Consider the following 26325-nt stretch of genomic DNA (forward strand, 5'->3'; position numbering starts at 1 on the left):
TTTTAAACAACAGAAGATTTTTAACATTAGAAGACACCCTATTTTACAGGGTATCGTCTCAGAAAATTGATTTTTAAAAAGGTGAATTGAACTTAATTTACAGTACCTCTTCAATAGTAAAATTTCAATCTTAAACCTAGATTTCTTTCTGTTATAATGTTGTCAATTTTATTTCTTTATTTTCTAATTACCAGAACTGGATGGACTCTCCGACTAAACATTTCAGTTACTTTCTAATATCCAATGGGATTGTCCGATCATTTGAGAAATTGATCATCTGCTAAGTAGCACTGGGGGTGCTCCTGTTCATGGCACAAATAGCAAGTTATAAATCTTATCCTGCATTATTCAAAGGCTTCAAAATTTATCACACACAGAACTTCATGCTAGTTGGAAATGAAGACCAATAAACACAACCAGAGCAAAAATCACAGAAATCATAATTATGGCCCTTGCACACAAAAATAATACAGGTTGAACCTGTCTAGTCCAGCATCCTCAGGACCTGACCAGTTCCAAATGAGAGAATTTTCTGGACCACAAGAGGTCAATATCATCTAGCAGCATTACCAACACTTCCACTGCTTACTGGGCTGAGGACATTTAGGGTTAAATTAGAGCTAAATAACAGCACAGAACACTGAGCGCCAGGACTGGTAGCTATAAACAAACTTTATGGGATGATGGGAAACTTGGCCACACACATGAAAAAGGGCATCCAGCTAAATAAAGTCATTCTGGGCAATGGATGTTTCCGGACCAGAGAATTCTGGACTAGAGAGGTTCAACCTGTACTTTTGAGTAACAAAATATACAGCACTGTTGACAGAGGAGTGCACTTCAGTACATTTTCCTTAAAATACTGCAGGCTCTATTGAAATATGAAAAAATACCATCAGACTGAAGAGGACAATTATAGCTATTCCTTTCTGTTACAAAGACGATGGTAGAAATTTATACTAAATGTAGCACAATTACTAGGAATTATCACAGCTCCATGACATATTGTTTCCCGTTTAAAATTACAGAGAAAGATGGAGATTGACAACGAAGAGGACAGACAACGAAAGGCAGAAAGTTGGCCAATGTGTTGCAGTAGCCTGGGAGGGAATAAAGGCTAATCTACAGAAGCACAGTTGCACTGATGCAGCTGCTCCACTGTAGGGCTTTCAGGGAAGACACTCTATACTAACAGGAGAGGGCTCTCCCATCTGCATAATAAAACCATCTCCGAGAAGGCGGTTGCTATGTAGGCAGGAGCATTTCAGTGCTTAGGCTGCTGTAACTTACATCACTTGGTAGTGGCTTATTCATACCCCCAAGTTATACTGACGTAACTGGTAGTGTTAAGGTGACCATATTTCTCAAGGGAAAATAGGACACCAAGTGGAACTAGCACAAACCTCTGTCACCATGGGGCTGACCCAGCTGCTCATCCAAGCTCCCCCATCCCCTATGGGTCTAGCTCGAGATGCTCATCTGAGACCTCCTCTGTGTGCAGGGATGGTGTCCTTGCTTGTCTGCTCCCCCCATCCCAATGAGACTGGGGCTGGCATAACTGCTAGCTCAAGCCCTGCCCACCTCTGCACAGGGTTGTCATCACCGCTCCCCCCATCCACACATTCTTCTGCACTCCGCTTTTTGGACAAAAGTAGGCATTTGTCCCATTGGCTCTTTGCACACGGGTGAATGCCTTCTTTTGCCAAAAATATCAGGACAATTGTGACAGGGTTAAAAACGGGACTGTCCAAGCTAAAACAGGTAGTGGCTACAAGTCCTTAACTGTCTGATCAGTTGATGTGGGCAACTGGGAAGTGGATAAAGAAGGGAGTTTAAATATTGCTGTAATTAAAAGCTGAACAATTGATAACTATGGGCTCTAATAAGATCTTGTATCTTGAAAAGGTAAAATATTTCTATCTCCAAATAGAGAAGAATTTCCCCTCTGATCTTTCTCTGAAAAATGTCTTGGTTCTGTTCAATTTGTACTGAGATCCAGTGCAGACATACTATGGCACACTGTGCCTGAAAGCAGCACCCTGGACTCCCCTGTTCACCACTGTCATGTAATTATGTTATGTTTTGTACAAAGTATGCCTTGTGAGATATCATTTAAAAGTCTTGATCTGTTAAACATTAATATCCTGTTGGATTGTATATGCTGTCATTGTATTATGAACGTTTGCTATATATGTCCTACTGAAATCTGTTGTAAGACTGACCATAACCTCAACCAGTCTTTCAGGTACTACAATGGAAAAGCCAGACAGATGAATGACCTATTACAGTGAATCCATACTACTGAAGGGTATGCTTGTGTTTATTCTATGCAAAATGGGGTTTAGAGGGTGTGTATGCACAAGGTAGCATGCTGTGTCTCACCACCCTAGGAACATTCTAGAAAGAGGCCAAGGGGAAGGGTGAGCTCAGCAGGTGGAGTGGAAAAGTACAGGCAGTCCCCGGGTTACGTACAAGATAGGGACTGTAGGTTTGTTCTTAAGTTGAATTTGTATGTAAGTCGGAACTGGTACATATTGTAGGGGAAACTCTAGCCAAACATTTTTTTTAGTTTTGGATAGCATAGGGAAAGGTTAACTCCCCTCTAATGTTTGTTTTGCTGTCTGTTCCCCTGTTCAGAAGATTTCACATCTATTTCTGTCCCTGTGACAAACTCAGGACTAAAGGAGTAACTCATCAAATACCAAATAGCTCTGCACCATGCTTTGAGCTAATAGCTTTATTTCCACACACCACCCAGGGTTCTAGGAGGAGGGTCCTTTTTTTGCTAACACAATGAGGCCAGCACTTTGTTTGTTTTGGTGGAGTCTTTGTTTGCCCAGGGAGCCCAGCATGTATAGGGGGAGGAGGGGCGGAGAGGCTGCTTTTGTCTGCTGTTCGGCAGCCTGTTGCTCAGGGGAGGGGGCAGCCTGTTGCTGGCAGGGGGGGAGGGGGGAGGCGTGCAGGATGCGAGGCCGCGGGGGGGGGGGGGGGGGGGGCAGCGGGCGTGGGGAGGCACTTTGCCTCTGCCCGGCAGCTCTGCGGGATCCCTGTCCCTGTGGCCAGCTGCTGCAGGCAGAGGCCAGTTGGAGCCGGCCGAAGAGGAGGAGGGGGTGGATTCTAGGACCCAGGTGAGCGAGCCCCAGGGACGCTGCTGCGCTCCCGGCATGTATAGAGGGGAGGAGGGGCAGAGAGGCTGCTTTTGTCTGTTCGGCAGCTTGTTGCTCAGGGGAGGGGGCAGCCTGTTGCTGGCAGGGGGGTGGGGGGGGGGCAGCAGGCGTGGGGAGGCACTTTTCCTCTGCCCGGCAGCTCTGCGGGACCCCAGTCGGAGCCGGCCCGAGGAGGAGGAGGATCCTAGGACCCAGGTGAGCGAGCCCCGGGAATGCTGCTGCGCATGTGCAGGAGTTGCCTCACCCCGTTCGTATCTAGGGATCCGAGGTAAGTCGGATCCACGTAAGTCGGGGACTGCCTGAACAAGCATGTGGTAAACAAGTCTATATATGGAAATGTTAAACATGATTGGTCATGCTGAGTATAAGGTGATATGATTGGCCAAAAGTTCATGTTATGTAACTGCCATGTGCCATAAAATATCAAGGGGAGGGGCTCCTCTCTTGAGGGCGGCTGTCTGATTTTGTACCAGGGGCTCTCCCTTTGTGCACATTGAATAAAGATTTGCTGAACTGAATGACAGTCAAAGACTCTTAATTCCACCAAACACCTGACTCATTTGGTTGCCACTGGGTACCACAAAATCCCAACACTACCATGGAGTATCACAGGATCTGTATACAATCAAGACTTTTCAGAGGGAGCATGTGTGGAGACAATGGACACTACTTGACTCAAGTCATAGCAAAAGATCTTTCCTGAAAAACAAACGGGAAGAACCTATAAATGAAAGTAATATCATGATGGGACATCACGTACATCCCCAACTTAATGCCTGGAAGCAAATCCGAAAGACAAACACTCTGAATGGGAGATGTGGTCTCAGACTAGGCTGACCAGGTTTTTGCCCAAAACAACTGGTTAAAAAAGGGTCCTAGTGCCTCTGCTCTGCACTGCTAACCAAGCCGATAACTATCCAGTTGATAGCACCAACTGAGGCAGACTCTGTTCACTTCCATGTTGCACGGTTCCTGGGAAGCAGCTGACATGTCCCTCCTCTAGCTCCCTTGAATAGGGGCAGCCAGGGGGCTCTGCACGGTGTCCACACCCCAACCAGTGTCCCTACCACTATCATTGTCCAGGAACCACACCTTTGGATGGGGCAGCATGCAGGCCTGGCTGCACCTCCACATAGGAGCCCGTGGAGAGTTGACTGCTTCTCTGGGAACTGCTTGAGTTAAGCACCACCTGGAGCCTCCATCTTTGGCCCCTTCCCAGGTCCCAATCCCAGCTCTAGTCCTGATCCCCCAACACCTTCCAAACACCTCAATCCCAGGCCAGAGCTCCCGCTTGGACCCCAAAACCATCATCTCCATCCCCGAGCCTGCACTCCAGGCAAAGACCTCACTCTGCCTCTACACTCCAACCTCCTGCCCAAGCCCTGATCCCCCTCCTGCCTTCTGAACCTCTCAATCCCAGCCAGGAGCACCCTCCTACACCTGAAACCCCTCATCCCCAACCCCACCCTAGAGCCCACTCCCTGTGGAACCCTCATCCTCAGGGCTGGCCTTACCATGAGGCAAACTGAGACGGCTGCCTCAGGTGCCAGACTGGGGGAGGGGGGGCGCCAGAGTGTAGAAAATTGTGTCTGCTGCTGGTGCACATGTATTCTCTCTACAGTACCATGAGACGAGTAGAACAGGAAGAAGGCAGAATTGAGACCTTTCAAAGTTTTGGCCCACGTGTCATTTGAGCTCCCTGCCTCAGGTGCCAAAATGTTGTGGGCCGGCCCTGGTCATCCTCACACTGCACTCCAACTACTGAGCCAGCCCAATGAAAATGAATGAGGTTACAGAGAGCAAGCAATGGGGGATGGAGCAAACAAGGGTAGAGCCTCAGAGAAAGGGTAGGGCATGGGTGGGACCTCAGAGGAAGGGTAGGGCCCAATATTTAGTTCTGAGCAAGCAGAAAGTTGGCAATCCTATCCCAAACTGGAAAGGGGAATCCAAGCATGTGTGTTAAAAAAAACTCTCATGTATCAGGGTGAGATATTGCCTGATTCAAATCCTGTTTAGTTTATAGACATAAGATTGCAAATTTGTTTTATTTTATAGGTGACCAGCTATGATTTGTACACTTATTATTTACAATCACTTAAAACCATCTTTGTATAACTAATATATGTTTTATATTTTCTCTAAACAGTGGCTTTTGTAGACATGCTTGGGAAATCTGCTCAAGGTGCAAGGAGTGGTGCATACCCATTTCCTTTGTTGAAGTGGCAGATTTGGGTTATAAACTTAACATCAGGCAGATGTCTCACCAGCACAGGATGATGCGGCCCTGGGGAACTGACTGCAATCTTGGTTGTTTGTTCATGAGTGGCTAGCAGAAGCATTCATGTAATTCAGTTGGTTGTGTCCCAGCCTGTGAATGTGTAAGTGCAGTGCCTGGAGAGATTTGCAGCTGTAATGAGAGGGAGCCTGGGGTGATAAAAGAAAAGAATCAGTGGTTCCCCACTTCCAGGCTATATCATGGGGAACACCCAGTTACAGTGGCACAGCAAGCGGGATGACATGCACAGCTTGTTCTGAGATTTGTGCTTCAAACAGTGGCATAGAGCTTTAAGTGTGGTGGCTGAGAACACTCATTGAGGTTACCAGTATGTTATGTTCTGTTTGCTTATTTTGAGAAAGGGAAGTAGAAAGAGAAAAGCAGCAAGAGGAGTGAAAACTTGAAGGCAGCAAAAAAGAAAGAGCACTGAGTAGTGATAGTGATAGAAATGTAGCCGTGTTAGTCTGGGGTAGTTGAAGCAAAATGCAGGACAATGTAGCACTTTAAAGACTAACAAGATGGTTTATTAGATGATGAGCTTTCGTGGGCCAGACCCACTTCCTCAGATCAGAGTAGTGATGTTACTCTACTAGATTTATTAATTATTTTATTGTTTACTTGCCAGATCAGGCCTAACTCTGATACATATTAGTAGGACTAGAATGTTACCTTCCTCTTCTGTAAAGGCTTTTGGACATGCTTAATTACACCACAAGTTGCCTCACTGAATTCAGTGAAATCACTTACAGGTGCAGGCTTCTTTCTTTTCAGGGGTAGGGGAAGAAAGGGTGGAGGGTGTTCAATTTCCACTTAGCCCCTACCCCTACCCCCACTCCACCCTCTTCCCCCAATACCCCCACATCTGACCTGTCTCTTTCCACCTCATCTTTTCCCACCCAGTTCCACCTTATCCCCCCAAGCACCATCCCATTATGGATGTTAGCTATCAGGTAACTGATTAGTCAAGTAACCACATTCATTCTTAGTGGTTACTCGACTATTCTATAGTCCCCAGGAACAGCAGCCAGTGTACTCTGGTCCCACTCCCGGAGAGCCCCCTGCCACCCTGTGCCAGGAGGGAGATGGTCTGCAAGGGGAGCCAGTTTAAAAACCAGGTCCCCCCGCCAACTGGTTACCCACTGACCTGCACTGCTGCCTCTGATACAGAAGCAGCAGTGCAGGGCATCAGCAGCCCCTATCTGCAGGAGTCTGAGCCCCCATGGACAGAGGCTGCTGTGGGGAGGGGGAGGCAGGAGGCTGCCACAAAGTAACCTCTGTCCACTGTTCCCTGGGCAGGAACCCAGGTCTCAACCTCTGGTGTTGAATAGGGATGTATTGCTTCCCCCTCCTCCCTTGTTGCCTCTGGGAGTCGGCTTAAAAGCCAGTTCCCCCTAGCACTGTTTTGGGGAGAGGAAGAAGCACAGCAGGGGGCCTGGCATGACCTGGGACTCAGCAGTCCTGCACCAGGTCCCAGACTGCTGCAGCTGTCTTTTAAATGTAGTAAGAGCCAGACAGCTCTTACTACATTTAAGAAGCAGAGTTGGTATGACCTGAGACTACTCAGTCCTGTCAGTCCTGACTTGCACTGCCCCTAGGAGCTAACACCCTTATCAACTAAGTAGTCAATGGAGATTGCCTATCTTCTAGAACTAGAAGGGACTTTGAAAGGTTCTCAAATCCAGTCCCCTGCCTTCACAGCAGGACCAAGTACCATCCCTGACAAATTTTTGCCCCAAATCTGTAAATGGCCTCCACAATGACTGAACTCACAACCCTGGGTTTAAAAGGCCAATGCTCAAACCACTGAGCTATCCCTCCCCCCTTAGCAGATTAACTGCTACTTAACATCCCTAGTGTTGATGCTGTTCCACTTTCTATATCTATATCAATAGGCTTCAGGGGGTAGCTGAGTTAGTCTGTACATGGTACCATCTACGTTTTGTTAGTCTAAAGTGCTACCAGACTATTTATTGTTTTTTTAGTATATCAACATAGACCAGCATTTCTGAAATGTGACCACTAGGGGGTTTTCTTGCAGCCACTGCAACCTAGGCTGTGATGGAGGGGGGGCGCAGAACAGTAGTGCTCCCTTGATTGGTCCCCATTAAACTCACTTTTTGTGAAGGTAGGAAGCAATGACCTATTAAATGCCTCTATTGAATCATTGTTTAAACAGAACCACAATAACAACTGTTACATCCTAGAAAGAGGGCACATTTCTGTTTTATGCTAATGAGTCTGACTTAATTAGAAAGTCCCTAAAAGAGTTAACATTTGGTAGAAATTTAAAACAAACACATGGACTCCACTGATCACTCTGGAAAAAATTAAGAGTTCAAACCATGATCAAAACAAACTCAAATTTTATTACAGAGATAAAGAAATTGAACATATCTTAAATTGTATATAGCTGCACTTCAAAATAAAGGCAGCATCACATACCTCATAAAACATTAAAATAATGTAGTTACACTAAATGTCATAAAACCCTAGGGAAATTATATAATTTCTACATGTAGGGCCAACTTAACATCCAGCTACACCAACTGAGACAAAACACAGATACAAACCCTGTATCTAAAGCTCTACAAACCAATCCTCAATGCACACTAAAATTCCAGCATCAGTAGCTTCAGAAAAGAACTGAGTCAATTCCCTCTCCTAATCTATTTACAGTATCTATGTGCATTGAACTTTTGGTGTCAACATAACTTGACTCCCTTCACCACAAGGCACTGTAAGATCAAAAACCAAATCCAAATAAATAGCTATTGCTATATAACTTTATGACCAGGTCTCAACACTGCCCTTCGGACAAATGAAGCGTACCATCTCTTTTGATACAGAACAAAGCTGAAGACACCGGACTAAATTTTAAAACAGTAGTGAGTTACTTAGAACAAATACAAATGTCAAAAACTCAACCACAACAATCCTATAGATCCATGCAGGGAATCATCACAGTAGCAGATTATCTTGCCACAGTAAAATGCACAAAGCAGACTTATCAAATGCAGAAATAGTATCCATAAACTACAGATGAAAACAGAGATAAAAACCTGTGCACAGTGACAGTAGGCCAGTTTTCCAAACCTCTCTAATTCCAGAGGCCAGACTCAGGAGCAGCATTTTCTTCTGCAGTTTCCAACATGAGTGTCAGTTTTTCTTAATTCTTTCCCATAGAGACTGTCCAGTTTGGCAAAGAAAACAACAGAACACCACTTGTCATCACCTACGGCCCACAACTTAAACCCCTCCAATACCTTGTCAACAATCTACAGTAAACTTCCAATAATCTGGCATCTTTAGGATGCAGGGGTGCCGGATTATCAAATATGCCAGAGTACCAGAAGGGGGGTATGAAGGGTCTTGGGTGGGCAGGGGGTTGGTGGGGAACTGTGCAGCGTGGGAGAGGGCGGCGCTGCAGGACCAAACTGGCAGCACCCCAGCTGCACTGCCCCCTGCTTCCTCAAGTCTGCTGCTGGTCTGTTTCAGCAGCGGCTGATTTAGGGAAGCCGGGGGCAGAGCAGCTGGGGTGCTGCCGGGTTGGTCCTGCAGCGCCGACCCTCACCTGAGCAGCGCTGCGGGACCAACCCAGCAGCACCCCAGCTGCTCTGCCCACGGCTTCCCCAAGTCAGCCACTGGTCAGTTTCAGCAGCAACAGACTTGGGGAAGCCGGGGGCAGAGCAGCTCCAATTGTCTGGCTGGCTGGAGCACTTCTGGGTTCCAGCTGGTGCCGGACTATCAGGAGTGCTGGACCACTGGATGCTGGACAATTGGAGTTTTACTGTACAATGTAGCCTGGAAAATGACTTCTCACTATAACAGGACTTAGGAGACAGGCCAATCCTCACCTACAGGTGGATTAGGACTAGTTCTGTTCAATATCTTCATCAATGATTTTTAGATGATGGCAGAGAGTATAATTAAGTTTGCAGATGATACCAAAATGAGAGAGGTTGCAAGTGCTTTTGAGGATCCGGTCATAATTCAATATGATCTGGACAAAGAAGATGAAGATTAAAAAGGGCAAGTGCAAAGTATTCCACTTAGGAAGTAACAATCAGTTTCACACATACAGAATGGGAAGTGATTTTCTGAGCACGAGTGGGCAATAATTTTTGCCCAAAGGCCACTTCAAAAAATTTTGCAGTAGCCCCAGGCCACTCTTGAAGGGGTGGGGTCTAAACAGGAAGGGGCAGGGCTGCTCCACCTCCAGACCATGATTGATCTGGGGGTGGGGGAGCCCCTTTGCCCCCCCTTTCCATTAGGCACCCATGCCCTGGAAGAGGCATGGCACACTCCCTCACCCCCAGGCAAATCAGGGCCTGGGGAACATGGGAAGCCTCCTCCCACCCTGTTAGGAGCATGTGGCATTTTGAAGTGCCGCGGGCTCCTCGCAGGGCCGGGGCAGGGTGAAGGAAGCTTCACCCAGCTCCCCCACCCCCAGGCCCTGATTGGCCTGGGAAGCATGCTAAACCTCCTCTGTTCTCTCCCCCCCACACCCTGTGAGCAGCTTGGGGGGGCAGAGTGGAGAAGGCTTCAGGCACTCCCCCACCTCCAGGCTCTAATTGGCTTGGGAGCAGGGGAACAGCATGGCATCCACCAGCCAGATCCACCTGCTTGGTGGGCCGGATCCAGCCCGCAGAGGCTCTTTTGCTCACCCTGATCTAGGGTCATAGTGGACCACAAGCTAAATATGAGTCAATAGTGTGACGCTGTTGCAAAAAAAGCAAACATGATTCTGCGAGTAAGACATGAGAAGTCATTCTTCTGCTCTACTCTGCACTGATTAGGCCTCAATTGGAGTATTGTGTCCAGGTCTGGGCATCACATTTCAAGAAAGATGTTGAGAAATTAGAGAAGATCCGGAGAAGAGCAACAAGAATGATTAAAGATCTAGAGAACATGAGCTATGAGAGAAGACTGAAAGAATTGGGCTTGTTTAGTTTAGAAAGAGAGAAGACTGACAGGAGACACAATAGGGCTATGTCTACATTCACAGCTTCTTGCACGAGTAATATGCAAATGAGGCTAAACGTGTAATATCGCCAAGCCTCATTTGCATACCTAATGAGCCACAATTTTTTTCAGAAGAGGTTATTGCTCAAGAAGGAGCGTCTACACTGCCTCTTCTTGCACAAGAAAAACCCTCTTGTGCAAAGCTGTTACACCTATTGCTTTTCAGGAAGAACGGCATTGCGCAAGAGGGTTTTTCTTGCGCAAGAAGGGGCAGTGTAGATGCTCCTTCTTGTGCAAGAGCCTCTTCTGAAAAAAAATGGTGGCTCATTAGGTATGCAAATGAGGCTCAGCGATATTCCACATTTAGCCTCATTTGAATATTACTCATGCAAGAAGCCACGAGTGTAGACATAGGCTAGAGGTTTTCAAGTACCTAAAAGAGTGTTACTGAGGAAGGAGGAAAATTGTTCTCCTTGGCCTCTGAGAATAGGACAAGAAGCAACAGGCTTAAACTGCAGCAAGGACGGTTTAGGTTATACATTGGCAAAAACTTTGTCATGAGGGAAGAGGGTCTGAGGGTTGTGCCCCCAAAAGCTCAGGATACCAGCTACACATGTTAGTCTTTAAGATGCTGCAGCTTAATTTGTTGTTTTTTAAGTTTTTCCAGTTTTTCTCAAGGTCTCAGCCATGATACAAAGCTTTCTATAAAACAGAGATGAAGAAGCCCCGCAGAACTCTGGGAGAAGGGGCCTGGCAGAAGCAGCCTGGCGCTAAGTAACTTCTTGACACTGGGACGGAGACCAGGAGGCACCGAAGCAAGAGGGGAAGCCCTGTGCCGGGGCTGTCCCAGGCAATGGTCAAGGGATGCGAAACACACGGTCCCCTCGCAGAGCAGCGCTCCCTGGCCGCTCTCAATCGGCAGGGGGCCAAGCCGCCACCGCACCTCGGGCCTGCCCTGGGCGCCGGAGGGGCGGCGCGTATCCCCGCGGCGCTCAGGCAGGAGCAGGATCTCGGAGCCCCGCGAGCCCACGCACGCGCCTCAGGCTCGCCAATCCCTAGAGAGCGGCTCTCTCTGAGCGGCGGGAACGGTGACTCTACCCGGCAAAGACCAGAGGTCGTTAGTGATGTCACGATCTCAGAGCTGCACGTGACCATGCACGATGCCTCTCTCTCCCTGCGTAACTGCGCATGACCGTGCCTGCTTATTCCCCATTGGCCGTTGCTTCCCACGTGCCGAGGGAGCTAACGTGTTGGAGGCTGCGCACTCCGGCTGGGGACGCGACTGGACGTTGTAGGGGGTTGGTGGGGCCTAGCTCCGCAGGGGCGACCGGTAAGTGACGGGCGCGAGCAGCCCCTCTCTCCGCAGGTAACGGGTCGTTTAGCGCCCGCGGGCCTGCCGTGCCCGGCCCACGTGCTCCAGGGGCCGCTGCGCGGGGCCGAACCGCCTGCCGGGCCCGGCGTGGCCTGTGGCGAGCCCGGCCCCGCGTGCTGCGGCCGCCCGGCCCACACTCCTCAGCCGCTCAGCGCCGCGTTTGTCTTTGGTTGCAGATCCCATGGGCGCCTGCGGCTACGCGGAGTGCGGGGCGGGCCGCGCCCGCTGAAGGGAAATGCCGGGACCTGCTGGGCTGTCGTGAGCAGGTGAGATCGAGGGAGGCACTGCGTGTGGTGCGCTCCCTCGGGGGGTCGGCCCGGCCGCGTACCGCCCGTGTCTAGTGTCTTGCCTGTAAGCTTCCGCGGCTCAACGCGTGGGAGCTCTGCCTCGGGGTACAGCCTGGTAAAAGTACAAACTCGCTTCGGCTCCTTACCAGGGCTGCTACCAGACCTTGCTCCATGAGCCTCCTGCCCTGTAGGGGAGCATTGAAATTCGACTCTTCACATCTTTGTATTTTCAAATGCCGACTACATATTTCTTGTCAATAACCGGATCACAGTCAGGGTTTTACATTTTGAATAGAAAAAGCATCAGCTGAATCCGTGTTAAATGGTGGTACTAGGATAGTTTCCATTGTTAATGTGTTCCATTGTTAATGAGAACATTGTTTATGTTCTCATTCCTCCCTTGTCCCTGGACAAGCCAGAAATTGTTCAGTGTAATCCCATGTAAATCAGCTTCTAAGGACGGGTGTGCACCTAAAAGACTACTCCAGAACAAGACAGCTAGGTTAAAGAATTCACATCCACTGAGAGAAAGAATTAAGCTGACCTAAAACACAGTATAGATGCCTCTATATTGACAGAAGAATTCTTCTGTCAAATTGTTATTTCTCAAAATTGACAACAGCAACAGAATAATCCCTTCTGTTGATGTAGTAAGTGTAATGCTTGCAGTGTAAAACACAGATTAACTGTCTCACTGGCTATTGCATATGGGGTAGACTCTAGAATACTTTGACAGTTGTGCCATAAAGCATATTAGCTACTCTACTAGCTAGAATTATGTTTGGGTGCTTTTCCTTAACTTGATGGATTGGGGTCATAAAATGTGGGTGCACCTGCACCAAACCTTTTTCCAAAATCTCCCCTTTGTTCTCTCCTGCTGCAATTAAGTATGCTAGTATAGACTGGGCTGACTTTACCACTGTGAACTAATCCTGCTTGGACCAGGTCTTGATGACATGGCAATAAAATGCTTAATCCCTGTCTGTTCTAATAATCCTGTTATTTGCCATCATCATCACGAGCAATTTTAGCAGTGTAGATAGGACTTCTGGACACAGAGGCCAAGTCTATACTGGCACTTTACAGCGTAGTAACTTTCTGGCTCAGAGGTGTGAAAAAACATCCTCCTGAGTTCAGCAAGCACCAATCCAAGGCTACAATGCTGTTAGCTACTCCCGTTACAGGTGGTTTACATAGAACGCTGGGAGAATTTTCTCCCAGCACTTGTGCTGTGGACACAATTTCAGTTTAAAATGCAGCAGACTATTAAATGTAGACAAAGCCTCTGAGTATTGCATGGTGTTGTAGAAACTGGTTCACCGTTGTTCTCTGCAGTATTCACCTGCTGGCCTTCCCTCTCCAATCTATGTGAATATACAAAATAACTTAAAGGATCATGGCCTGTGTTTTTTCTTTTCCCAGAAGGAATTTTGATTCTTGGAGGGTATTTTGAGCTGTAGCATAGATAAGTAGGGCAGGTCCTGTGTTATTGCTAATGTGATATACACAATAGCAGTCTCATTCATTTTGCACTTAAAGTAAATTGTGGTTGTGTTCTTGAAGTCGTCGTATTTTAAAATATTATGATTTGGATAAACTATTAGCTGATGAATGACTTCTTGTGTGTTCCAAGCCAAGAAAAAACTGAACTTTCTAATTCCCTTTTGCATAAAAAATGAATGTATAACTAACAATATGGTCAGTGTAAGTTTTGCAATTTTTCCAATGGGAGTTTAATTGTGGCTTTTCTTTCTGTATGCTCTTCTTTTACCAACACCTTCTGATTGATATTACTTTAAAAAGAAAGTGGAAGAGGGAGCAGGAAGAATAACAAGATGATTTGCAAGAAATTTATTCTGTACCTATTTTTTTTTTTTTTTAAACTTTCAGACACTAGAAAGGATAATGTCACAGATATTGGGATCTTTGATGAGGATTCTTGGCCTACAACTTGTACTTTGCCTGCAAGGGACTCTTAATTAGTTGATCTGGAACTGAAACCTTCCCATTAAGGGCTTGTGTACACTACAAAATAAATCAACACACAGTCTTTTAAATTAAAATGGTGGTTCATGTCCACACCTGTTCCTTCTGTGCTGGTACATGTCCTCCTCAGAAATACTTCCTTGGCTGAAGTGGGGCATTGTGGGACATTGACACCTGAAACCAGTCATTTCTGGGGCTGGCATCATCTGTAGGCACAGGGCTCACAGCTGTGAACTGCCACCATGCAGCCAGTTTAAACCAGTGGTCTCCAACCTTTTTACACCCAAGATCACTTTTTAAATCTCAGAACAGGTGAAGATCTACCGCCCCACCCCTTCCTTGAAGCCCCGCCCTCTCTATTCTCCTCCTGTCCATCACTTGCTATCCCCAGCCCTTACTTACACACTCTGATAAACAGTTTATTTTTAAATTATGCGATTCATAACATTAAAATCAGGTGTTTATAGTTATGAAATAAATGGTCTGTTTTTATTCATGCTATTTAAATAAAAAATGAAGCATTTATAATTATACATTTTGTGGAGACTGAGTTCTGCGGCTAGGGGCAGGGGAGAGGGAGCAGGGTGCTGGGAGGGCAGAGGACAGGGTTCTGCAGCAGGGGACAGAGCGCCAGTGGGGACAGAGTTCGGGGAGTGGGGACGGGGGAATGGGGACAGAGTTTGGGGAGTGGGGATGGGGGAATGGGGACAGAGTACTGTGGCTGGGGCCAGGAGCATGGGGCCAGAGTTCTGTGGCTGGGGACTGGGGTGCCAGTGGAGGTGGAGAGTCCCCTGAATCTCCCTCCTCCCAGGATTCTCTCCTCCCCCCAGGGAAACCAGCCCATGCCTGCCCCGGGGCCGACCCCACACAGTGCAGGGAAGGCCCGAACGCGCCTGCCCCATGCAGGGAAGCCCCGTGCGTGTGCCTGCCCTGGACCCCCCCCCGTGCAGGGAAGCCTGCGCTCGCCTGCCCAGGGGGCTGACCCTCCCTCCCCCAGCACAGGGAAGCCCCGCATGTGCTTGTCCCGGCTCCAACCCACCTTCTCTCCCCCCCCCCCCCCCCGCCAGCACTCAGCCCAGGGAGGCTGCACCTAGCTCTAGCTGTGCTGTAGCAAGCTTCCCAGGCTGAGCGCAGGACAGCTGGCGGGCAGGAACAGAAGTGTCTGCCCGGCCAGCTGGAGGAGGAGGCTGCCCCACACTCCAGCTGATCGGTGGCTTCCCTTGTGCACCAGCCCACGTGGAGCGTGGTGCACCCGGGCTGAGCGCCATGGCCAGCTGGCCGGGCAGCCACTTCTGTTCCTGCCCACCGGCTGTTCTGCGCTCAGCCCGCGAAGCTTGCGTCAGCACAGCTGGAGCTAGGTGCAGCCTCCCTGGGCTGCCTGGCCAGCTGGCCCTGGCGCTCAACCAGGGTGCACCGTGCTCCCCAAGGGCTGGTGTACAGGGGAAGCTGCCTGGCCAGCTGGCTGTGGGTTCAGTCCGGAGGAGGCTGCCCCGTGCTCCAGCTGATCGGCTGCTTCCCTAGTGCACCAGCCCACGTGGAGCGTGGTGCACCCTGGCTGAGCACCAGGGCCAGCTAGCCGGGCAGCCCAGGGAGGCTGCACCTAGCTCCAGCTGTGCTGACGCAAGCTTCGCGGGCTGAGCACAAGGCAGCCGGACGGGCGGGAACAGAACCAGCTGCCCGGGCAGCTGGCCATGGCGCTCAGCCCGGGTGCACTACGCTCCACGTGGGCTGGTGCACGAGGGAAGCCGCCGATCAGCTGGAGTGCGGGGCAGCCTCCTCCGGACTGAACCCACAGCCAGCTGGCTGGGGTTTTTCAGCCTCCCAACCTCCCACCATTCCTCGCATCTACTCACCGCTGGTGGTGTTCTGTGAGTAGTTGCTCCTCAAATGAGGAAATCTAATGTTAAAGGTACTGCGCATGCGCGCAGTTCAGAGAGGGCTCAAGAGCTACTCTGAGAGCGACCAGTAGATCGCGAACTACCAGTTGGTGACCACGGGCTTAAACTGTGAGGCAGCACTGGGTTCAGTTTCATAGCAGACAACCTACCAGCAGTGAATTTGTTTTTGTTTTGGGCTCTGGCTCCAGCTGTCAGACTGTGGGGACTCACAGAAGGTGCCCACCTCTGTCCAAGAGCTGACAGCCCAATCTGATAGACTCCAGCTGTTAGCCCCACATGGGTGTAACCTCTTGCCCCTCAACTCCAAGACTGACAGTAGGGATATAAAAACAGCCTAAAATGGTTAACTAGTTAAACAAGATTATAAGTGGGGGACTGCTGCACCATAGGCAGGATCCAGCTGGCCAGGCCCACTGCAGGTGGGAGGCTGATCTGGCCTGCCAAGCTGCAGGTGGGGTCCGGTTGGCCTGGCCGGTTACCTTGTAAAAAGGCCAATAAGCTGCCTGCTTACCAGGTGACAACCAGGGACCAGAACTAAAACATGCAATACAGGAGACCTCATGATTCACAGAATCACTACTGGTATTTTGCCATTTCATGCATTCAGTACTTGGCTGGGGGGGTGGACACATGGCCTTGGTTGGGGGGGCTGTTGCAGGATGGCAGCAGCAATCAGGCCCCCGCCCCACGCACACTCATGGCTGGGGTTGGGAGCCACGGAGAGCTTCCTGTTGGGGCCAGGAGCTGTAGGGAAATGGAGCACTTGTTTCCCTTCTCTGCCCTCAATATATGCTGATTTCAGTATTCATGGTAGTACCAGGAATGCATCCACTGCAAATGGCAAGGGTTTACTGTAGTAGCAGCTGTCAAATTGACAAGAATGTCTATTTCACATATGCTGAAAAATTAATCTTTGTCCAGGACCCCTTCTGCCAGAGGGTAAGAGAGTAGAGCCAAGAGGCTGAACCTGGCTACCTCCCAGTCAGTCATTGGAGGTGATGGCGGTGAAGAGCCTGGGAGTAGGCATGTAAGAGGCTAATGGACTAGTTGACTATCTGATGAGCAAAAGCACTAGTCAACTAATCGCTCCCCCCTCTCCCTTGCTCCCTCTATCACAAAGGGGCAGGGAAGAGGAGGTAGCTGGCTTAAAAGCCAGTTCCTCTCCAGCTCTGTGGGAGGGGAAGGGGTGTAGCGGTAGCCAACTTTGACATACAGTCCCCCAGCTCCACGTGGCACTTCCTCTTTGAAATGGATAAGAGCCCCCACTGGGGATTCTTGTGGGAGTCCCCTGCTGACCCTGGGCTCCACTTGGCATTCAAACTTGGTTCCGCCTTCATTTCGAAGGCAGAACAGGGTAATTCTTATTGACTAATCAATTTGTTAAACAAAATTTAACATCCCTACCCCCTTGGTGGATAATCTTAGGCATTCCTGTCCTCTTACCTCCCCTCAGTTCCTTACTAGGTGGTGGCAATGGGACTCCAGGTTGACAGGGCTGGAGCTTTGGGGGGAAGAGTTCCTGCAGCTAAGGCTGATGCTGGGAACCCTGCTGCCCCCTCCCAGTCATGGGATTGCTGTTAGAGGATTATATACCAAGTCTAGCCGATTCCTTGGGACGGGAGCCTGGGCAACAATAGGGCTTTGTTTGTCATCCTCCCACATCTGGTGAAGGATAGAGAAGTCAGCAGCCTCTGAGTCCATGTCCCGCTGACAGCTCTGGTAAGGAGGTATTTCAGGGCCTGGCACTGATAACCAATGTAAGTAATGCATTCTCTACACAGACATTGCATCGTGCTAGTTACATCTATTTAAATGCTACACTTCTCGTGGAGGTTGAGTTATTTCCATTGTAATTGGCCACTTCAGTGGGAGCAGCATTATAGTATAGACACTGACATCTTTAGGGTAACATAGACTGATTTAAAGCAGCCTAACTTTATAGTAGAGACCAAGCTTCAGTATTGGTCTGTACTACAGTCCTACCTTGCAGAATATTTTTTTTCTTTTAAAACAGACACTTGGGTAATCATTTTAAAATGCAAAGAGCATATTTCTGATAAATTTGTATTTTAGTTTACAAAGTTTGTTACTATTTTCAGATGTATTTTGATATATTGAGAGATGTAACTCACTTATGAATCACTGTTTTTCAAAAAACAGTCTTTAAGAGTTTTCTTTTCTTTTTTGTTTTTATTTAAATTCAGGGACAGTGTAGGAGGAGCTAGGTATAGCTCTAGTACCGTGTCTTGCAAGTGGTGTGTCCCAGTGCTGAGCAGGAAAGAAGAGAGACCAGGGAATTAAAAATGAGGCCTTGTGAGTCTGAAAATACATCATGTAGGTGTCCTTTAGCTATGATGTTGAGGTGATGGCGAGCCTGGAACCACACAGCATACAACACTCCACATAACAATTTCTGTGTGGTCTTTTCCATTGTGCATCATGTCAGCAGCATTCAGTCTTTATGCAGTAAACTGGCCATACCTACGTCACTGCAAAGATTTCAATGCATGGGCAGATTACCTGATGTTACTCTGCTTTATTTGGTTTAGTGCACTTTGAAGAGAGAAAAATTACAGAGCCTGCTCTGTTAAGTCCACCTTTCCCATCCTAAAAGGATATTTTATTTAAAATGTATTGTACTCGCTCTTAAATATGTAATAGATACACTAAAGCATGTGTGCTCATGTTCTCTTTGCTGACATTTGCGTGCATGGTGTATGTTACAAAACAGCATTTCAATATTTTTTTAAGGGGTGGATGGAGTATAGTGGATGAGGAGGTATGCAGGAAGCTTTTGAACACTGCCCTAGCAAAGTGTGGAATTTCTTTTTGTGGAAAATTAAAACACTGATCAGATAAAGATTTCCATTGAAGTAGACTTCAACATTTATTAAGTTAAATATTGATGAAAATAAAAACGAAATAGGTAATATTACATATTTTCTGATATCAGTTTGGTTAAGGATTACAGGGTTTGGAGGGTTATTTTATGATGTAATTTTGGAGAGCTAATGCTAGAAGTCTAGGAGTATCACTAAATAATTAGCTTCCTGACTGTATCAGATCTATTTTATTGGTGTACATGCTCTAGTTAACATTTTGCTATTGATCTTGTGAGGTAAACCGTTGACAGTTACTGACATCTCATATTGTTTAATCAGTGAAACCATGTACCTTGGTGATGTGATATGCCACTGGATGGAGATGTGGAGAGCTTGGCTTGCTTCATAATTCAGCAGAGCTGTTCTCTTGTTAATTCACAAAGATACTGCCTTAAATGAAAAACTTAAAAAACAAATAGTCTGGTAGCACTGTGTAGATGGTATCATGAGCATTCGTGGGCAGCCACTAAAGCTCACGATGCCATCTACATTTTTTGTTAGTCTTTAAAGAGCTACCAGACTGCTTGTTGTGTTAAGTTTTTCCTGTTACAGACTAAATTGACTACCCCTCTGTACGTTTAGTGAGTTCAGCAATGTGCTACTTCTTGAACTCTTCTGACCATAATTTATTTTTGAGGGCAGCATTCTCCACATCATGCATATGCTTTAATTTCATATAACTGTTGCTTGTGTTCTTCAGAATTGATGTTGAGGAGCTGAAATAGAGAAATGTTTTTATGGCCTGTAATGTTTTTAAATGATGGTGTTGAGAGCTTTCACCTCACAAGTTAAATGATTTTGAGCTGCACTGTTGTTTGGAGATGAAAATCCAAAGAATTCTTAATTGCTGCAGGAAGTGGAGGTGGTGATTTAATAGCACCCTTTCCTCTGAGTCAGAAATAAATGTGTGCCCCAGCATGGGGAAGAGAGACCATTGTGCTGCCTGAATGTTATGTTTCAGATGTGATATTAAAAAAGAGAAATAATCCTGAAACAAGAAAGGGTCTAACCTAGTTAGTTATATTTTCACCTACCTGAAATTTTAGGGAAAGCTTAATGGGATATGATATTCTGATATTCTGTTTACATTTGACACCTGCACTTACTGAACTCAGGGAGTTTTCAGTTAACTTTTATGGGTGTTCTACTGAGGCCTTACTATCGAAGGCTGTCTACACAGCAGTGTTGTTTCTGAATAAATGACATTATTCTGAAATAACAGAGTACATTTACACAGCAAGCCATTATTTCTAAATAATGGCAAGCTGAAGTACTTCTTACTCCAACTTCTGTTACCCTCATTTCACAAGGAGTAAGGGAAGCTGAAGGAAGAATGTTCTTGCTTTGATTTTCTGCTGTGTAGACAGCGCCAGAAGCTGAATTAAAGTGTTTTGATTTCAGCTATGCAATTGACGTAGTTGAAGTTGTGTAGCTTAATTTGAGTTTTGCTCTGCTGCGTAGACTTGTCCTAAATTACTGTATTCTGCTACTTTTCATCATAGACATGGCTGAATTTCACTACTGGGTAAAATGATTTCTGAATAAACATGTCCTCAAGAGGGCTAGATTATGCTTTCTAATGTGTAGGTGGCTTGTACTGAACTCTGTTCACAGAAACCTATATTTTAATTATTTCTGTAGGAGATTGCTTACATGCATAAACAAGGCAAAATTTGGCCCTGAGTTTGTAAAATTATTTGAGATGAAAGGCGCTATATCTATAGTAAAGTATTACTCCCTGTTGTAAGATGTGCAATAGTATGACTGTAGCACTATTGTTGAATTATTAAAGTGTAACTTCACATTGTGGCAAAAAATCTGGATTTTTCTGACACAGTAGCTTTCTGCAGTTACGAGGCAAATAGTCAAATCTGGAGAATCAACTTCTCAACATTTTATTATGGACCCAAATTAAATTTAGTGTTTGGGAAAGCAGCAGCAAATCATTCATGCTCCTTGCTTGATCAGCAATGACAGTGTGAATTCTTTACATTTGTTAATTCTGAGATCAGTCTTCACTTTTAAATAATAACAAATGGTGTGGTAGCACTTTATAGACTAACAAAACATGTTAGATGGTATCATGAGCTTTCGTGGGCACAGCCCACTTCTTCAGATGACCCAAGTTTCGAGTTTAGGAGAGAAGGGGGTGCGGGAGGAGGGCGGAAAAAAGGAGGGGGTGGGAGGCAGGGAGCAGAGGGTATGGAAAATCAAAGGGAAAAACAGGAAGGTAGAGCTGAGAGTCAGTAAGTATCTGAAGATTGGGTAGTTAAAACAAAGCAGATGAGAATCAAAGTCAAAAGATAGTATCCATGTTTTGTTAGTATATAAAGTGCTACCAGACCATTTGTTGTTTTTTCCTGTACAGACAAACTCAGCTACCCCTTGAAACTTTCAAATAATAGTCCTTCTTTCCCATAATAATCCTTCTTTCCCACTTAGAACCAGATCCTGCAAACTGCTCTCTGTGGGCAGATCTTTGTTTGGGCAGAGCATTGTACTTTTGAAGTGGGTTCTCAGGTTTGTCACATGGAGAAGCTTGCTGGAACAGAGCCTAAAGTCGTTCATCTATTTTGTAAATGAATACGACCCTCACATTTAAGTGCTGTTTTATTTTTTCATTTTGATTATAAATCCACAACTGTTCATCTTAATCAGGGAAGCGCCATGATTTCTTAAAATATAAAATATGCTTTAATATTAATTCAAATGTTAAATAAAAATTAATACAATTTTCATTTAACTGTTCGCTTTTTATTTTTCAGAGTTCTTTGAAAAATCCTTAGTGATCTTGACAATGTTACAAGTGACATAAATTAGCCAGTGGCACAGAGTGATGGATTCCCAGAAGACTGGAAATGGTTTGCAAGTGATTGGACAAGGGACTGGTATAGGGATATCTACACTCCACATGGTGGGGTATTTGGGAAAAGTCAGTTGAAACTTATTTTTCATGCGTGCAAAGTTCTTTTTTCTCTATTTTTGAGAAATTTTAAATTGGTCTTCATTTTTACAAAAACAACTTTTAAAATTATTTTCCACGGAAATCTTATAGCAATGGCGAAAGATTGTTCTGTTTTAAATTCATTTATCTCTGTGAATTTTTTACTGGTGTTATTTTCAAAATCATATGATCTTTCAAAATGTGTGACTTGTCTTTGAGAAATCGAGTTTATTCACTGTCAGCAAATAACTTTTTGTTTAGTACAAATAAAATGAACTCTATTTCAATACATAAGCTTTTACAACAAAATACCTTATGTAAACTACTCTTTTAAAAAAAAATGGTAGTCAGGAAACAAATTAATTTAGAAGTCTCCATCTTCTATGTATATTTTATTTGCTATGATCAAATCCTACACTGTCAAGTTAACTTTTTTAATATGTAGTTTCTGCATTATGAAAAAAATATAATTGGTTTTCAATGTTGTCATTTCTATCTTACAATGATATGTTCTTCCTAAAGAGTGTGTACTTTTTATTTTTTAGAACTGTAATTCTTCTGAACTAACATCAGATGATTGCTGCCCAGTCTGCAAAAAGAAGGGCCTCATACAAGCTTTACAGATTTACCGCATTAGTTTTCAAGAATCTATTTCCCTTTGTGAAAATCCACAGGTATTACAACATTTTTCCACGTTGATAGATTGTGTATAGAACATTATTTTTTAGCAACCCTGTTCTTTGAATCTGAGTACTCACTATGGGCACGATTACATAGCAGGGATAAACTCAAAATAAGTTATACAACTTGAGCTATGTTAATTGCATGGCTTAAGTCGAAATAGCTTATTTCAACTTTTGGCGCTGTCTACACAGCTATTTTGAAATAGAGCACTCTTTCCCCAACTTCCCTTACTCCTCATACAATGAGGTTTACAGGAGTCGAAGTAAGAAGACATGCACTACATTATTTCGGAATAACTGGCGTTATTCTGAAATAAGACTGCTGTGTAGACACAACCTATATGTTCCTATCCCAATATGTCTCAGAATCTGCCCCCTATGAATTCATAGGCTAGACCAGGGGTCAGCAGTCTTTTGGAAGTACTGTGCCGTCATTTAACTTATTCACTTCTATTTATGGGTCAGTGTGCTGGTGATACTTTTTAAAGTCAGTAATAGTCCTATTTACAGCAGCTTCATTGATAAATAAATAAAGATGCAGATCTTACTGTTCAGTGTGATTCTTGGCCTTGCTTTGCCTTGCTGAGTTCTTAGATTTGGGGCTCATAGTTTGATACTTTAAGTAGCACACAAGCCTCCATAGTGGCCGCCCAAGCAGTTATGAGGCCATCTCCGTCTCAAACCCGCCTGTCTGTGGCTCCAAGCCCTGGTGGCAGGAAATAGCCTGCCTCTGGCTTCAATCCCCCCCGCCCCACAACCTGCCTGTCTGCAGCTTCATACCCCAGCAGTAACTCACCCGGCCATTACTTCAACATTTCCCCCTCCCCTGGTAGCAACCCACCCTGCTGTGGCTTCACTATGCTGCAGCAGCAACCCACCTGCTCACCCTATGTTCTAGGCCTGAAATGCCAGTGGTAGCTGTCTCAAAATGCAGCCTCAGATCCAGTGGCTGCTGGCCCCCAACGTGGCCCTTGCTGCCAGAGCAGCCACCACCCAACACAGCCCCGAACCGTCTCTGCCAGTGGGAGCAGCCATGACACTCGCCTTCCAGGAGCAGGAGAAAAGTTAGTGCTCCTATGGAGGTGGGCAGGCTTAGATTAGAATTTTTTGTGCATCACCATGTAGGCGCACACATTAATGGAACACTGGCATAGGCCCCCAGCTGCCTGGGGAGCTGGCGGGGCTGAGCTTCCACCTCACATGCCAATGAAAATCAGAAGTGGCATGCCTGCCATGGGTTGCTAGATAATTATCCACATATGATTAGACAGAGAGAGTGTCTGTGTACTTTCTATGCACAGTTCTTGAAACTACAGGAATTACATGAAAAGAGCAAAGGATAGTTTGAGACAAAGCATCCAATTTAATAATAAAGACATTATGTATGAAGGAAATTACAAAGCTACAGGCAGTCCCCGGGTTACGTACAAGATAGGGACTGTAGGTTTGTTCTTAAGGTGAATCTGTATGTAAGTCGGAACTGGCGTCCAAATTCAGCCACTGCTGAAACTGATCAGTTTCAACAGCGGCTGAATCTGGACGCCAGTTCTGACTTACATACAGATTCAACTTAAGAACCCCAGGCATCCCCAAGTCAGCTGCTGCTGAAACTGACCAGCGGCTGATTCCAGGAAGCCCGGGGCAGGGGCTTCCTGTAGTCAGCCACTGATCAGTTTGAGCAGCGGCTGACTTGGGGACGCCTGGGGCAGAGCAGCTGGGGTGCTGCTGGGTTGGTCCAGTAGCACCGCCGCTCCTTGGCGCTACTGGACCAACCCAGCAGCACCCAATCTGCTCTGCCCCAGGCGTCCTGATTCAGCCACTGCTGAAACTGACCAGCAGGGGCTGAATCAGGACGCCTGGGGCAGAGCAGCTGGGGTGCTGCTGGGTTGGTCCCGTAGCGCCCAGAGTGGCGCTACGGGACCAACCGGCAGCGCCCCAGCTGCTGTACCACAGGCGACCGGAGCAAAGCCGCAGAGCACGGAGGCAGCGGGACAGCCCAGACGCGCCGTGGCTATCCTGCTGCCCTCGGGTTCCGCGGCTTTGCTCTGCTTTGCTTCCCGTCCCCCTGGTCTGCAGACCGGGGAGCAAAGCCGCAGAGCACGCGGACAGCCCAGACCCGTCTGGGCTGTCCGCTGCTTTGCTTCCTCTCCCTCGTCTGCTGGAGACCAGGGAGACGGCCCCGTTCGTAACTGCGGATCCGACATAAGTCGGATCCGCGTAACTCTCTGGGACTGCCTGTATTGTTTTGTGTGCCATATTTCTAGTATTCCAACACAAAGGAGGCAAAGTGGGAGTCTGTATCTGCGGGGCCTTGATTGAAAACAATTTGCTAACTTAACTGTAAATGTCCATATTCTGAGTATTTTTGTTATTTTAAGTTTAGCTGCATTTCCTGTTTAAAAAAAAATAGCTGTTAGTGTTTGGAATTGTCTGGGGTGAGGAGTTTTTTTATTTCTTTACAAGATACAGAGCTTTTCTGTGGTTTGTGCCCATAAGTTAATTGAATATACCATCAAATATAATTTTATGTAAAAAAGAAAAACAGAATTTAGAACTTGAAAATAGTTATAAATGGGACTGGAAGAGCAAAGTGCTTGAGAATCATTAAAGTTGTCTGGAGGAGCAGAGTTCTTCTCCTGACAAATTAGCAGTGGTAAAGAGATGGGGATCCTTTTCTGGAAATATTGTGAAGTTTATGGGGAAAGGGATGAAATGAAGAGAACTAGAGATATGGAGAGAATTATATTAGCTATTGCTGTTAATCAAGGTACCATCTGTGGGTGTGCAATCACTTAATGAGAGAGCTATCAGACAAAATGCACTTCTAGTCCTTATGCATACATGATTTTAATAACGTGACTACATAAATATTGTGTTCTATTTGAACTGTATCATTTGTATTAACTTCCAGGGGATTTTTTTCACCCAGAAATGCTTTCTACGCATTTTGTTAATCTTCTTTCTTCCCTTCAGTGCATCTACCCTCTGGGCTATAAACCACTAAACAACATCATAATTCCTGCTGATTCAAAAAATCATCAAACTCAGAGAAAAAGGAAGATTTTTGAAATCAGTCCTACAACTTCCCCCATTGACTCATGTTCAAAGCAAGCTAGGACTAACAATTTGATAGATGCTGAGCACACTTTACACTTGAGAACAAGATCAGTGTTTAATGGCTATAATTTATGTATGACCCAGCCATGCCTACCTGATTTATCACAGGATGATCAGCAGAAATATAGTGGCACAGTTGAGTCTCTGAAGCATAATGTTGACTTGGGAACTATTATTTCTGTTGGTGGTGCACAAGAAAGTTCTGTCTCCAGTTCCAAAACACAACTTTTGCCAAATTTGGAACTTGGTTCAGTAACAACTGAAATCTTGGATGAAGACAGTCAGCCTTCATTGGACGTTGAGCATTTGTGTCTTCAGTGGAGGAACACGTATGCTCTATGTTGGTTACATTGTATTCTGTCAGCACTGGTACACTTAGAAACCTTAAGGATTGCTGTGACTGAAGCATGCATTGAAGAATCTGTAATCCAGTGGCTGTTTACAAAATATAATCAAGCGACTGCACTCTTGAATGCGTGCCAAACAAATAAGCTAAAAGGTAAGTAACTTTATTTCTATTTTTTTTATTTCAAAATCGTTTGAATGTACAGGTATGTTGATAGAGGTATGATGGGGAATGTAATAGCATATGCAGACATTTTAATTCCCTTGTATTTCAAGATTGCCAAGGTTAGCTGCAATTTGTTGTTACGGAAATCAAGATAAATGTTGCAGATTTTCTAGCAGTTTCTCAGTAATTAGTGAAAGCATGCAATGGCATTTCTACACATAGGGTTGGATATGCAGACTTG

At 46.1% G+C, this 26325-nt stretch overlaps 1 protein-coding gene across 2 annotated transcripts in view; it reads left to right on the plus strand.

Moving 5' to 3' along the window:
• The first annotated feature begins 11599 nt into the window (after positions 1–11599).
• The window catches only part of USPL1 (ubiquitin specific peptidase like 1), a 29306-nt gene continuing 14580 nt past the window's right edge, over positions 11600–26325 (plus strand). Inside the window, exons 1-6 of one of the 2 annotated variants that reach the window (XM_089775527.1) lie at positions 11600–11734; positions 11953–12042; positions 18152–18281; positions 21595–21761; positions 22319–22447; positions 25430–26072. In XM_089775527.1, the coding sequence (XP_089631653.1) occupies positions 21666–21761; positions 22319–22447; positions 25430–26072 (868 nt within the window). In that variant the 5' untranslated portion in view covers positions 11600–11734; positions 11953–12042; positions 18152–18281; positions 21595–21665. The remainder of the gene's footprint in view (positions 11735–11952; positions 12043–18151; positions 18282–21594; positions 21762–22318; positions 22448–25429; positions 26073–26325) is intronic. The other variant, XM_089775526.1, reaches the window with a different exon arrangement.

The sequence above is a fragment of the Pelodiscus sinensis genome, chromosome 1, assembly GCF_052426305.1.
Source record: "Pelodiscus sinensis isolate ZL-2025 chromosome 1, ASM5242630v1, whole genome shotgun sequence".
Lineage (NCBI taxonomy): Eukaryota > Metazoa > Chordata > Testudines > Trionychidae > Pelodiscus > Pelodiscus sinensis.